The sequence below is a fragment of the Nannospalax galili genome, unplaced genomic scaffold (genome assembly GCF_000622305.1).
Source record: "Nannospalax galili isolate Female #2095 unplaced genomic scaffold, S.galili_v1.0 scaffold46, whole genome shotgun sequence".
NCBI lineage: Eukaryota > Metazoa > Chordata > Mammalia > Rodentia > Spalacidae > Nannospalax > Nannospalax galili.
The window spans coordinates 1,668,613-1,682,346 of NW_008355790.1; the positions used below are offsets into that span (position 1 = coordinate 1,668,613).

Below are 13,734 nucleotides of genomic sequence, written 5' to 3' on the forward strand. Positions count from 1 at the left end.
CCCGGTCAAAAAAAAAAAAAAAAAAAAAAAAAAAAAAAAAAAAACTGTCTCAAGAAGTTGATCACCATGCCCATGAACTAAGATAAGATTCTAATCTAACTAATAAGGAGATATCAAGAAACCACAAAAATACAGGAATTTGCTGCTCTGTTTTAATAAATATGTTGAAATAGTCTTTCAAAATTGCTGAGTCAAAATGTCCTACCCCTACGAATCTAGTGAGAATTACAGCACAAACTCACCTGCAGTAGAAATTGTTGACTCAGAATATTAAAACATATATATATATATATATATCAAATTAAACTCATGCCAGTCATCACATGTTAATATAATTCCACCTGGTGCTTTTATAAGATATTTAAAATTTTATTTAAATCTATTTGTTTAAAATTAAAAGTAACCACCAGAAACATTTAATCCCTTCAACTTCCACCAGAGAGGAATTAACTCTCTTTATTCCTTTTCAGCCAGTTCCAAAATAAAATTAGACTTTTTCAATAAAGTCCAAGACATAGGTGGGGGTTGAGGGGGCTAATGTTAGGTAGATAGAAATTGTGGTCATATGTTTGAGGTTTGAGATACTCACTGATAAACTGTTAGATCAATGAGTCTGAGAAACAATGGACAATTTGGAATTAGTTCTCCAAAATGTTGTTAGCTATTTTATATGCAGATTGTATAATGGATGTAACTGAGTGTCAACACATATTAATAGCGTTATCGTGTTTAATTATACAACAACCTTACAAGTAAGGTGTTAACAGCCCCATTTTTTTTATATAAAGAAACAGCTTTTTAAAAATATGAAGAGAGTTGCCTAGAGTCATTAGCAAGTAACTGAGAACTGAACACAGGCTGATCTGATTTCCAAATGTATTCTGGGCCTGATGTGGTAGCACACACCAGCACTTGGGAGCACAGGTAGGACTAGGAATTTGAGGTCAGTTTGGTTTTTTTGTTTTGTTTTTGGTTTTGTTTTTGTATCTCTTTTTTTTATAGTCTTGAATTTTATTTTTTTATTTAAATAATTTATTGAGCATTTCATACATGCATATAAGGTGTTTTGGTCAAATCCATGCCCGCTCCCTCCCATATGAGACCAGTTTTTGGAAACATCAAAAATATCGCAAGTTTGGGGCCAGCCTGGGCTACATAATGAGACTTTGCCTTAAAAAAAATATTGTCATGATGGGCATGCCTTTAATCCCAGCACTTGGAAGCCAGAGGCAGGTGGATCTCTGTGAGACAAAGACCAGCATAGTCTACACATCGAGTTCCAGGCCAGCTGGAGCTAAACAGGGAAACCCGGTCTTAAAACAAAAAGCTCTATTCTGGCCATTGTGTAATGTTACCTTTCCATATCTGCCAAAGTGTGTGGGGTGGAGGTGCCATTCCCTGACTATTCTTATCCTGGATGCTTGACTTGTTCTGGCCTCTTTGTAGTGGTTCTTGAGGTGGGCAGCTGTCCTGAAAAGTCCGTAGCTTCCATTCTCACCTATCTGTGGTGTGCCCTTCTCTGCTGATGCTGGAAGTCTTTAACCACATGCCCAGTCTTACTTACAGCTGGGATCCTAACTGCAATTAGGTTCGCCTTATAGAAGATTTGGAAGCCAGCAGAGGCAGAAGCCATCTTCCTGCTAATTTGATTGTAACCAGTGCCATAAGTGCCATGTTGGACTTGGGATGTTCTGATGCAGTGGCTCAGTGTTCAGTTACCAAGGTCATAGGTATCAAGAGATAGAGGTGGGGGAGGTGACAGGAACTTTCTGAGGAGACTGCCTGTGTCTGCTGCCACCATGGTGGCAGAGCTGGAGGCAGTCCCATAGAGGCTCTCCCAGCCTTCCCACGTAAGCACCTGCTTCTCTCTACTCAATGCCTTTCTGCTTAAAATAGCTACTGTGGTTTTTGCTTCCTGCAACTGAACCCTGCTGATACACACTGTTTTCCTTTTTCCTGCTAACTGCTGAGCTTTGCAACTGCCAACCCTGCAATTGATCCTGTAAACACTCAAATGATAGTTTTGACTATCTCCACTGTTCCCTACCTCCCTTATTGTTACCTGAAGATTATTTTTATTTATTGGTTGAATATCCACCACCACCACCACTGGAATTTATGCCCCATTAGGAGTTCCATTCATTTCTGTATGGCTAACACTATCAGCAAATACTGGGAACTTGATGGTATTGAATGAATGAAATCTACCTCTCTTAACAAAACTGCCTCTTAAAGCAACGTTTTAGTAATAGACTTGTCAACAATATGCCCTCAACAACACCTCTTCATTAAGCCTGAAATTAAAAATATATTTTATTATTTTTATTTTCTGTGTATGTGTGTATTGTCTACATGTATGTAAGTGCACCCATGTTGTACAACCAACTCCTTGAGGTTAATCTTAGACATTCCTACTTTTAGCACTAACATTTCCCTGTCCTTTGAACCCTCTCAGACTGGGGCAAGCCAAGATCAGTGATTACCCAAATTAACTTCAGGAGGTACTAAAGAAAGTTACTTGGAATTACACAACTTAAATTCTATCTTACAAATAGAAGGCGGAAAACATGCTAAACCTGCCTGTGGTTTCCTTCTAGTGCAGTACCACGTGATCCCTAAAACTACTAGGTAGAATTTGAGCAATGGCTTTTGGGTATGTTTTGTATTTTTCCCTTCAAAATCTCTTCTGTATTTCACAGTCACATTAAAAACACGATCTATGGATCACCCATAGAAAAGATGCTACAAATGAAGATAAGCTCTGGCTTTACAGCTCTGGAGAAGTATTTTGGGCAGACACAGAGTGAGAACACTATAGAGAATATTTGTCAATGTTAATGCTCAAGGTGAATCAAGCCTTGCTCATCACTAACCATAAGGAATCACCCCTAGCTAGCTGCTAACATGATCCTGAAATTTCAGGTAGCATGCCTCAGAATAATGAATGGATTTGAAATGTCTTTGAACTGGTCCTTTAGAAAATTTGGGGGACAACAGCACCCCCAGATAATAAATCCCACCCACACTTCAATCAGATGGAACATATATTTTGGGTATCTTTTCTCTTTGACAATTTATGTGGATAGAGGTTGAGAGTTTCAATTTTAATACATTCTGCTCAACCAAAACTGAAACTTATAGATGCTATTGGCCTGGAAAATTTTTTTTTGCACCTGCACAAACAGTTGTGTTACTAAAATCAACTGTTTTTGTGACACAGACCACTGAGTGTGACAGGGGTGATTCTTCAGCAGGGAGGAGAAGGTATAAGGGGGTTAAACCGACAGCGGTTGCACAATCCAAGCACAGACAGTACATTCCACAGAGCCAGCAATCTGTCGGAACATGTTTATAGAGTAGATACAGAGAAAGTGACCAAACCTCCAACGGACAGCTTCCTTAGAGGCACAAGGCACACACACTACTTTCCCTTGGAAGAAATTTAGCCAAAGGATTCCAGATCATGACCTTGCCAAACTGTATGACCTCTTAACTTCTCAATTTTTTATTTATTTGTTGTTTGCTCTTTTGGAGCTAGGGATTGAATCTAGGGGCCTGCAATATGCCAGACAATATTACACTACCACTGGGCTGAGCCCCCACTCTAGATTGTGTAAACTCTGAAATGCCTTACCCCTTGATCTTTCCACAGCATAACCCAAGTTCTTGGACAGACTTAACATTTTTGCTAAAACCAGCTATTAGGCTTGACCACTTCCTTCCTCCCAAGCACTATTTTCAGAAGTAGAGACAGTGCCTCTGCACCTGTTTTTAGCATGGCCACAGACACAAACCTCTATAGAACTCTCATTTACACTCAATTTACACTCATAGTAAAACCCAAGCTGAGGCAGAGAATTGTTTCAGTGTCTAATAGGGCTGGTGGGGCACAGATGCCAGCTAGCCTCAGAAGAATTCCTCCACCCCCTAACCCTCACATACATCTTCCTCTATCTCCCTTTCTTCAGGTCTGCAGCTGGCTTGCAGGTCCTTGTTGAAAGGCACAGCTGAGACATGACACTCTGTTCTCTTAACACTAGGAATGGTGGAGATTAGAGAAAGAGAAGCTCAGAGACTTCTCTTCTCAGACTGCCTAATAGATACCACTTGTGCCACTTGTGAAATGGACACACTGTCTTGAGAGGCTTAGTTCCCTGGGAGATAAACACTTATGATACCCTGGGGAGGGGTCTACTGCAACCTCCATGTAGTGGGGGAGCTTCTTCCAGACCCCCTGGCAGGTCAGGTTCCTGTTCCATGGATCTGAGCCTTCATCCTGGCCTTGGGTAAGCCAGAGGAAGGTGTTTTAGGATGAGGTAGCTGAATGTAACTGGTTAAACTAGTTTCTGTCTCCATTCTTGTTTCAAACCCAAACTAGTAGAGATATTGGATACCCCTCCCCTGCATGCCAGAGACCCATTGTGGCTATTTGCCAACCTTTTCCTAGTTTTTTGTCTGTCTTCAGCAGAAATTTGGCAGAAGACTGGGGTTCTTATTTATCCTTTTATCTGGGTCTGTTTGTCCAAAGCTAGAATAACAGGGGACTTTTCAAGCCTAATGAACTCAGCACTCAAAGAACAGCCTCAAGCGAATGGAGGGTCTAATGTTCCACCTCTCAGATTTAGGGGCAAGAGGCCATTTGGGGCTTAACACTTTTTTTCATTCACACAAAAAAGACTTCTAAAATTGCCAACTTGAGGACTCAAGAATTCTGAAACCAAATCACTAATCTTCCTCATTCCTAAAGTTTCTGTCTCAGTAGTGGTTACATGACAGTACCCAATGCATTTGGAGGAATAACAGGAAGGGGTATCATTTTAGGGCTTTAATGTCTAAAGGATTTGTATTTCGTATCCACGAGGATCTATTCTCTATAAATATATTCAAGTAGTCTAAACGTGGCTTTTGGCATCTAAACAGGGAAAGAATGCTATGGTTAAGTATGGATTTATTTAAGACTCCCAAATGGCATTCTGGAAGCCTTTTGTATCAAGGTGCTGGGTCCACCCAACTTTAGTGCTGTCACTAGACTCCCAAGTCACAGCTGTATAAGGAGCTTTGTTATCAAGGGTGTGACCTACCATACCTGCTGCAGAGAATGGAAACTATTGTCCCAAAGGCAGTTACATTGCCGCTTACACGCACACAAACACCCACAGCCAAACCCATCATAAAAATCGTATCAGTACACACAGATGCCAACCAAGCTAAGCACGTGTCCCCAGCACTTCCTCTAAATGACAACAAGGTCTGGGGCTTGAGTTCCTGAGCTCTCCATCTCGTCTGTTTTGCTTCCTCCTGTCTATGCCAGCCATTGTGTAACTGCCTTGTTTTCTTCTCCTACTGGCAAGTGTTACTTAGAAATAATACAGCCTTTCTCTGAGATATTTGAAGCATGATTCTGTTTTTGTGGTCTTACTTGTAGTGGTGTATTACGTTGAGCACCTAAGTTGGGTCTCTCTGAATCCTGAATTTTGGCCCATCTAGTAAAAAAGTTCAGGCAATCTGGTTCCCAGCACAGGAGCAACTAAGGCAGTGGCATGGGATAGGACTTGAATGTTCATTATGGGTCAGGAAGGAGAAGGGGCAGAGGATCAGAGCTACCCTAACCCTTTGATCACCAAGCCATTCGATTCAAGGCCAGTCTTGATTACTGGGTTCTTGTTGTTTTGTTTTAAAAAAATAAATAAAAATAGAGCTGGGCCATGGTGGCCCACACCTTTAATCTCAGCACCTTGGGAAGCAATGGCAGCCGGATCTCTGTGAGATCTAAGCCAGCTCGGTCTACATAGTGAGTTTCAGACCATCTGGGGCTACAGGGAGACCCTGTCTTAAAGTAAAAACAAAAACAAACAAATAAAACCCACAGGGTGATTCACAGGATTTTGATATAAATTTTTTAAAACTTTGTATACTCGGGACATTATGGCTTTTCCTTTAGCAAAGAATTGACCATGACCACCTGCAAAGGTGCTCCTCACAGAAGCAGCTGACCACCTGTGTGAGGCAATTCAAATAACTCACCAACCTATAGCATATTTCTGTTGATTGTTGTTCAGGAAGGATACTTTTATGGCCACTAATTATATCTGCAGCTACACATGGAGAGATAGGTGAAGGGTTCCAAACATTAGTTTAGCAATCTTTTCACAGTCCCCAGAAGTGGTAGGTAGGCAGTTAAGTTTTACTATTCTGAGGAAGCATGAGAGGTAAGGGAGGTGTAGCTTTCTCAAGGTCAAGGCTATAGCTAGAAATACCAAGGTGTGTATGTGGGTGCAATAAAAGGAATTTTAAGCAAAGCAAAGAAAGAAATGAGATACTAAATGGCTGATAGAGACCAGTGTTCTTGAAGTCCTAAGCTTCAGGAGTAGAGCCTTCATCTAAAGGCCGGAAGTCTTAGAAGACAGAGAGTTAGACTCAACAACTGATACTGAAATTACTGAAAATGCCTTCTCTGTACCCAGATCTGTGACCCAACACAAAACTTGAGTCCTGTGTGTAAGCCTACAGATGAGGATAGAGAACACACAGCTGAGTGGATAAACAGGAAACAGACTCCTGCCATAGCCCCTCCAGACTGGGCTCCACTAGTGTTCTGGTCCTTTGGTGCTCAGGTGACCTAATGAAAAGATTTTCATTTCAGGTCTTCATTTCCTCCAGGAGGAGTGGTGATAAGCCCCCTTTCTGGGCACAACTGTGATGAGCAAAGATGGGAACTGACAAGGCATTCCCAGCGCCCAGTACAGCAGGCATTTGGAAGAGGACGTTCTTTGTAACCTTAACCATGGGAACCTCCTGTGGGCAGAGAGTGGAAAAAGTGTTGGTCTCTAAGAAGAAACAATACTTTGTTGGCCCTGCCCCACAACCATGCTCTACGTAGACACAGATAAAGCCAGGAGTGATGCCCATTAAAAAATTTAACTATATACCATATTCATTTATTATCAATCCACAGGATAATTTGATTGCTACATGAGCTCATAAAAGTTTTTTTCACCTTTACAAAATTAAAAAAAAAAATGTGCCACAAGGATGTAATAACAACTGCTGATAAACAAGAAAAGGAATCTTAAAATTATAAATTTGCTGTAGAAAAGATAAAAAACAATTATATTTTATTTAGAATTTTACCTTGAATAAAATATTCCCCTGTATAAAAAATAAAAAAGCTTGCTCTGGTTAGAATTAGAGTATTTTTGTCTTCAAATCTGGGAATTTGCATAATATTTCCATGATAGTTTTCCTTTGTACCGCGTGGCATTCAAGCATAGCAGATTAAAAAGATTTTTTTCAAGCAGTCTTAAAATGGAACATCTGTGGAGAAGTTCATTTTCTGCTCCCCCTCCTCCAAGATGGGGAACATTGCCTTTGAGGGGAGGAAAAGGAAGAAAGGAACCAGGTGGGAAGGGTGGGGAGGGAAGGGATGGGAGGTCAGGTAATAGGCAGAGAAAAGGATGCCGGATGTGCTGTGAAAGAGAGCAAGATCACAAGAAGGCCTATCGTAAGTGCTTTAAGATAAGGTGCAGAAGCAGACCGCAAAACATTGCTAGTACTGCCCTATGTACATATTCACAAGAATAAAAAAATTCCAGCTAGTTCACATTTTCTCGTCCATTCTGAGGCATCCACTCCACCATGCTGGCCTTGACCGTAGGCAATGCAGCAGCTCCACTGCCCATGTGGCTGTTGGTCCTTGAACTTGAGGGAGTAGCCCTGGGAGATCCAGCAGGTTCTAGAGATATGCATCTACCAAGGGGCTGGAGTCCTGAGTTAAAAAGAAGCTCCAGCGCTGGAGTTGGACACAGCAATCAATAATCTATTGTCACGGCTTTTTCCCTTAGATTTGTCTAAAATAGGTATCAGAGAGAAAAATAAAATACAAACAAACAACAACACAAAGCCAAGAAATCCCTACAACCACCAGGGAGAGTCAAAGGCTTAACAGCTCTTGACACGAGCCTGGGTGATATCAGAGGTCTTCTTAATGACACTGGCCCGGGTCTCCCGGTCCGGCCGACTGCTGCTGGGTGTGGGGGCCACAGAGACAGGGAGAGAGAGGTCTGTAAATGGGGGCCAGGAGCTGTTATAAGGCATCGGACAGCTCTCCTCCTTGATGGTGACCTGCAGGTCTGGCTTGTTGGAAGTGACAAAAGTCGCCATGCTGGGCAGCAGGTAGGTGCTCCGTGTCCCCAGGTTGCTGAGGTACTGCTTGCCTTCAATGTTCCTCTTCCTCCAGTGTGGTCTCCCCTTTCAGAGAAAATAATCAAGATATATACATTCTTCCTCTTCTACTGAATGCCTTTAAAACAAAGTACGTCACTGCTGTGCTTATGTATGTGTCTAAACTGAATTTATTAAGAACTGTGAAAAGAATAAAAGCTTGACAATTCCATAGCCTTTAGCTGAAATATACACCCAGCTACGGATACCCTAAGCAATGGTTTCCCTTCCTTTTCAAATCAATTTCCATTGCTATCTCCAAAAACTATCTGGCCAAGACTATTCTAGAAAGGAAATGTGGCTTCTGGCTCCTGTACTCAGGCTGCCCAGGCTGCGCACTGGCTAGGTTTCCAGCAACAATGGCTGGTCTCATTAGATCTCTGAGTTACTTTATTTCAGAGGAAAGGAGTAAAGGGCTTAGGAACAATGCTTCTAAGTGGGTGGAGCTGAGATGTGGGTATTCCACACCACTACTGGCCTCTAGGGGAGCACTACAGAACACCAGCTGGATTTCTGTCCTTCAGCAGACCAGATTAGAAAATATGGCAGCATGGATACCTACTGTCTTCTCAGAATTCCTGCGGTTTACTTGGGAAATCAGGAATTCAAACAACCACCATCTTCTCTCCCCCTCTTTCCTCTTCCCATCACCATGACAGCCATTTCCTGCTATTGTGTGAGCCTGGCCTATAGAGGGGAGCTGGAAACAAGCAGAAAAGGAATGGGGACTGGACATACACAACAGCCCCTGGGCAGGACCCTGGGGGCAGGGGAGGGGGGTGTTCAGGTCTATAAGTGGAGAAAATTTTGCTTAGCTCTTTCTGACCTTACTTCCGGTCATGACTTTGGGCCAGGCAGTCATTCTATTCCTATACATAGTCATTGTGCTTACAATGATAAGAATATCAACGTTTCCCGGCCTGCCTTCTTTTCTCCCCCTGCCTTCTCTATCTCTCTTTCTGAGGATCACATTTTATTTCCTTTCCTTTTATTCAGGTCTGAATACCAAGTTTTCTAATTCAAAATCCAAAGGTCAGATAAATTTTAAGTTATGTATATCTTATCTCTCTCTCTTACACACACACACACACACACACACACACACACAGAAACACACACAGACACACACAAACACATACAAAATCCAAAAGTAAAGCTCGTGCTTCAAAGCAAGAGCCTGAAAATGGCAACAGGAAGTGGGCTTACCTCTGCGCTCTCCTCATCGCTGGGCACACTGTCTGTAGTTTCACTTTCTGTGCAGAAAAAGAAAAAACAGAGAAACATAATTCCTTTTGCTCAAGCTGTTTGGAAGCTCAGGCAGCATATTAAAAATGCACACACCAACAATTCAGAAACGGGAAATTGCATGCACCCTCTCCCTCTGCAAGACCAAACACTTCTGCATAGGAAAAGCTAGATTTTCTGCTTGGTCCCCAAGGAAAACCAGGCTTTAGAGTTGAGAGGGAACTCACTTCCTAAGGCTATGCTGACACAGTCTGCCTCCTAGGGTGGGGTGCTGTCCCTGTAGCATCTTTTCCTCCTTCCAGTCCATGGCAGTTATCACATGAAGTCCTGACTCAGGGTGATATTTTTCCAGAACTCTTCCTAGATCTTTCCCATTTCCCTCCTATTCTCTTAGTATTTCATCATGAATTTGTAGCATTGTGTCTTCTACCTGTATTATTGCAGGTGGATTGGGTGGCTCCAAGACCTTCACCCAGTATTTTCTTTCTTTGGGATCCTTCCTCTTGAATGTGGACCTGCTACTTACTTTTAGCCAACAAATTATAGCTAAGGTGACAGGATATAAATATTATATATGCATGATCATGTCACATAAGACTTAACCTGTCTTTTAAGGATACTCTCTTGCTTGCTGGCCATGTTAGGAAAGTCCGTGTGGCAAAATTAAATTAAGGGAGGCTTACAGGAAAATGCTACCAAGAAACTGAGGACCTCTGTCTGACAGACAACCTATAAGGAGTTAAATTCTGGCCAAAGCCACATGAACCTGTGGCTCAAAGGTTGATCCTCAGATGAGATGTAGCACTAGCCAACACCTGATGACAGTTTAGCAAAACTCTGCTGCAAAGGACCCAGCTAGGCTATACCTAGTCTCAACCTACAGAAATTGGGGGATAATAACTGTGTATTATATCAAGCTATTAAGTTTATGGTCATACTGTTATGTTACAAAGCAATCAATAATTAATCAGTTACCAACCCGATTCAACCTGCTAACTGTGAGACATAGAGCAAATTTCTTAATGACAGTGAGCTACAATGTTCTCATTTGAAAAAAATGGGGATATTATCTACCACCTTCTAAAGAGGATTACATGATGAGTATGTGAGAGTGTGTTTGGATGTTTGAAAAGGCCCAGAGCAGGGCTGGCACACAGTACGTATAACATAATCAATGTTCTTCAACATTGGATTTGCACAACAGGCTGGATTCAAGAGTCAAATTCAGTAACCGGAGATTGCACATCTATACATTAAGTTTTATAAAATTAAAGTTGATGGTGAACAGTTTCACTGCCATAGCAAACATGAATGCATGGAAGGTAGAATTTCTAAAATACACGCTCCTCTCATAGGCCATTTTGTCTAGGTCATTTATTTTACAGAAAAGAGCTAAAGAGAGACTTAACAGTGGGCATTTGTGAGTACTGTGGCAAGGCTCAGCCAGAGCTTCTACACAGAGGTCTTGTTTAGCCCTTACAAGGAACCTAAGTCAGAAAGCAGCTGCTATCATCTGACAGTATGTTGAAAGGACAGTGTGTTCCACAGAGTTTTCTCCCCTCTTCTACTGTGCTTCTACTGAGGGACTGGTTTCTAGTCTTGTACCTATCTGACAGCAGAATTGAGACTCAATGGCTCTAGGCCAGATAGAGCCCTTTACACCATGGAGAGCACTGGCCACATACCAGGTTCTCTGCATATTAAAAGCTAAAGAACAAATGGACAAGCTGTGCCACCAGTGCATCCCTTAAACAGGCAGCAAGCATGTGAGTGCCATGGGCCCCGCCCAGTCATGTTTTTGCATGACTCCCAGACACTGTTCTCCAGGGACTTCACACAGGCCTGGGTGGTTGTCATGGGCTGACCCAAAGCCAGGTCTCTACACTCCTCCAACTCAGCATGTTGCTCTCAAAACATCCTGAGACAGGGGCCACAGATGCCCAGAGAAAGCTTGGGTCCAGCTGACAATGACAAGAGCTTTGGAGACAAACCAACATGATGGACACAAGAACTGGATCCAGGCAGAAGTAACTGAAGAACAGAAAAGGAAACTTTGCTTCAAACACAACTGCCACACTAGCTCAGCCTCCTGAGAGACAAGACTGCCACTCTCAAGAAGAAAAACGAGGAACAGAGATGTTGAGAAACTTGCCAAAGTCGCAGACTGAGTCAGCACAAGGAGAGAACAGAACTGTACTTCTGATTCCAGAGTCGCAAACAGAGCACAGAGACCGCCTTCCTGCTGGCGAAACTTCAAGATCCCCTTTCCATTTTCATGCTTGGCTTTGTTTGTGCTCTGAAGCCAAAGTTTCTCTTCCTTCCACATGCACCAAGCTCCTTCTACTCCTAATGACCCTCCACAATACCATGGTCTTCTGAGCCTTTCCCCTTCAAATAAAAGCAAATGTGCAAAGGCATCAGGCATGCTTTGGGGGATGGGAGATTAGGAAAGGCACTATTGACAACAAGCTTCTGGAAATTCAAAAGCCCAAGAAACAGTTGCTGGAAGATCTGGGAGTCAGATCCTAGATTAAGACTCCTTGCTAAGACTGCATAGACCTTGAGGGGGATTGGAAGTTAATTTCCTAGAAGTGCCCATCATTCAACTTGAGAGAAAAAGTCATGGCAAGTAAAAATGCTTGTGTCCTGTCTATGTATTCATCTTACACAAATGCTAGTTGAGACATATCATTTCTAAATTAATATCAACAGTTCTGAAGAAGTTTTAAAGCCTCTCCACCTTATCCACTCAGTGCTAAAGTTTGGACTCTCCCAAAAGCTGTGTGTTGAAGGCTTGGTCCCCAGATGATGGTGCTACTGCAATGGGCTGGAGGTAGGGACCTCACAGAAGTAGATCATTGCAGTCATGCCTATGCAGGGGATACGGGACTTCTGGCTCCTTCTTGTCTTCCCACTTCCTAACCACTATGATGTGAGCAGCTTTGCTCTGCCGCCTGCTCCTAACCGTGACATTCTGTCTCACCACACGCCCCAGGCAGCTATGGTGAAATCTCTGAGCCCAAGAGTCAAGATGCATCTTTTGCTCCTTTTAAGTTGATTATCTCCGAGATTTTTGTCACAGCAACATGAAGTGAGCTAACATGCTGGTTTCTAACTTTTATTCTGTTCTAGAAAGTATCCTTTTGAAATTTGCTTTTGAAACGAAGTCTTGGAGACAATGTGATTGCAAGTACTGCTGTTTCAGTCTCCAGTTTCCTGTGTAAAATTTCAGAATCAATAAAGACGGAAGGGAGAGCTTAGAATGTTTGAATCGCAGCTCTGAGGACTTTAGGAACAGCACAACAAATTAGAACAACTCATGTCACAGTACAATGTCTTTGTGTGTCTTGCAATGAACCGTTGCAGTAGCCAATCCTCCTTTTTAAAAATTTTATTTTACTTTAATATTTTTCTTATTTATTTGGAGTGTATTGTCTGCATGTGTGTAAGTGCACCTGTGTTGGGCAACACCCGTGGAGGTCAGAAGAGGGCATTGGAGTCCCCTAGAACCGAAGTTACAGATGGTTGCTAGCCACCTTGTGGGTACTGGGAATTGAACCTGGGTCCTCTGCAAAATTAACCAGTGTTCTTAACTGCTGAGCCATCTCTCCAGCCCCTCCAATTCTCTTTTTTAATAAATGAAAGGACAAGGATTTTATTTTTTGTTGTTCTTACTGTTTTAAGTTAGCTGGGGAAAGTGAATTTGGCTAAATGATAGGACAGTGAAGCCTATTGCAACAAAGGTAAAAAGGTTGTTGTTTATTATGAAGCATGTTAAAGTGCACTTAAACTTTTTATTAATTACTTATTACCTAGGTTGAAATAGACAATCCAAAGTCTCCCTTTCATGTTGTCAGGAGATGTTTAATCAGCTACTTTTAAGGGCACGTGGTCAGTGTTGCAACATAACAAATGATGGTTACTGTGCCTTGTGTTACTTAGTCATACAGCCAGCGGGCCTTGAAATGAATGGACTGTTACTGCAGAGAACTACTCTGTACATCCACAAAGATTAAATTTTACTTTAAAAAGTGGCAAAGATTTCATGTACTATGGAAAAGTACAAAGAGGTTTAAACTACTGAATATTTAAAGCAGCCATTCCCCTTTGCTAGCCTTCTACATCTGCGATGTTAATTTCTTTTGTTGCATTATAAAATAAAAGTATTATGTTTTTTTTAAAAAGGAAGGAAGGAAGGAAGGAAGGAAGGAAGGAAGGAAGGAAGGAAGGAAGGAAGGAAGAAAGGAAGGAAGGAAGGAAGAAAGAAAG

General features: G+C 42.0%; 1 protein-coding gene across 7 annotated transcripts in view; it reads right to left on the reverse strand.

Moving 5' to 3' along the window:
- Nucleotides 1-6,922: 6,922 nt before the first annotated feature.
- Irf2 (interferon regulatory factor 2) overlaps nt 6,923-13,734 on the reverse strand; it is a 100,594-nt gene continuing 93,782 nt past the window's right edge. For all 7 annotated transcript variants that reach the window (XM_017803329.2, XM_017803327.2, XM_029556337.1 and 4 more), the window contains 2 exons: nt 9,427-9,473; nt 6,923-8,247 (listed from right to left, as the gene is read on the reverse strand). In XM_017803329.2, the coding sequence (XP_017658818.1) occupies nt 7,939-8,247; nt 9,427-9,473 (356 nt within the window). In that variant the 3' untranslated portion in view covers nt 6,923-7,938. The remainder of the gene's footprint in view (nt 8,248-9,426; nt 9,474-13,734) is intronic.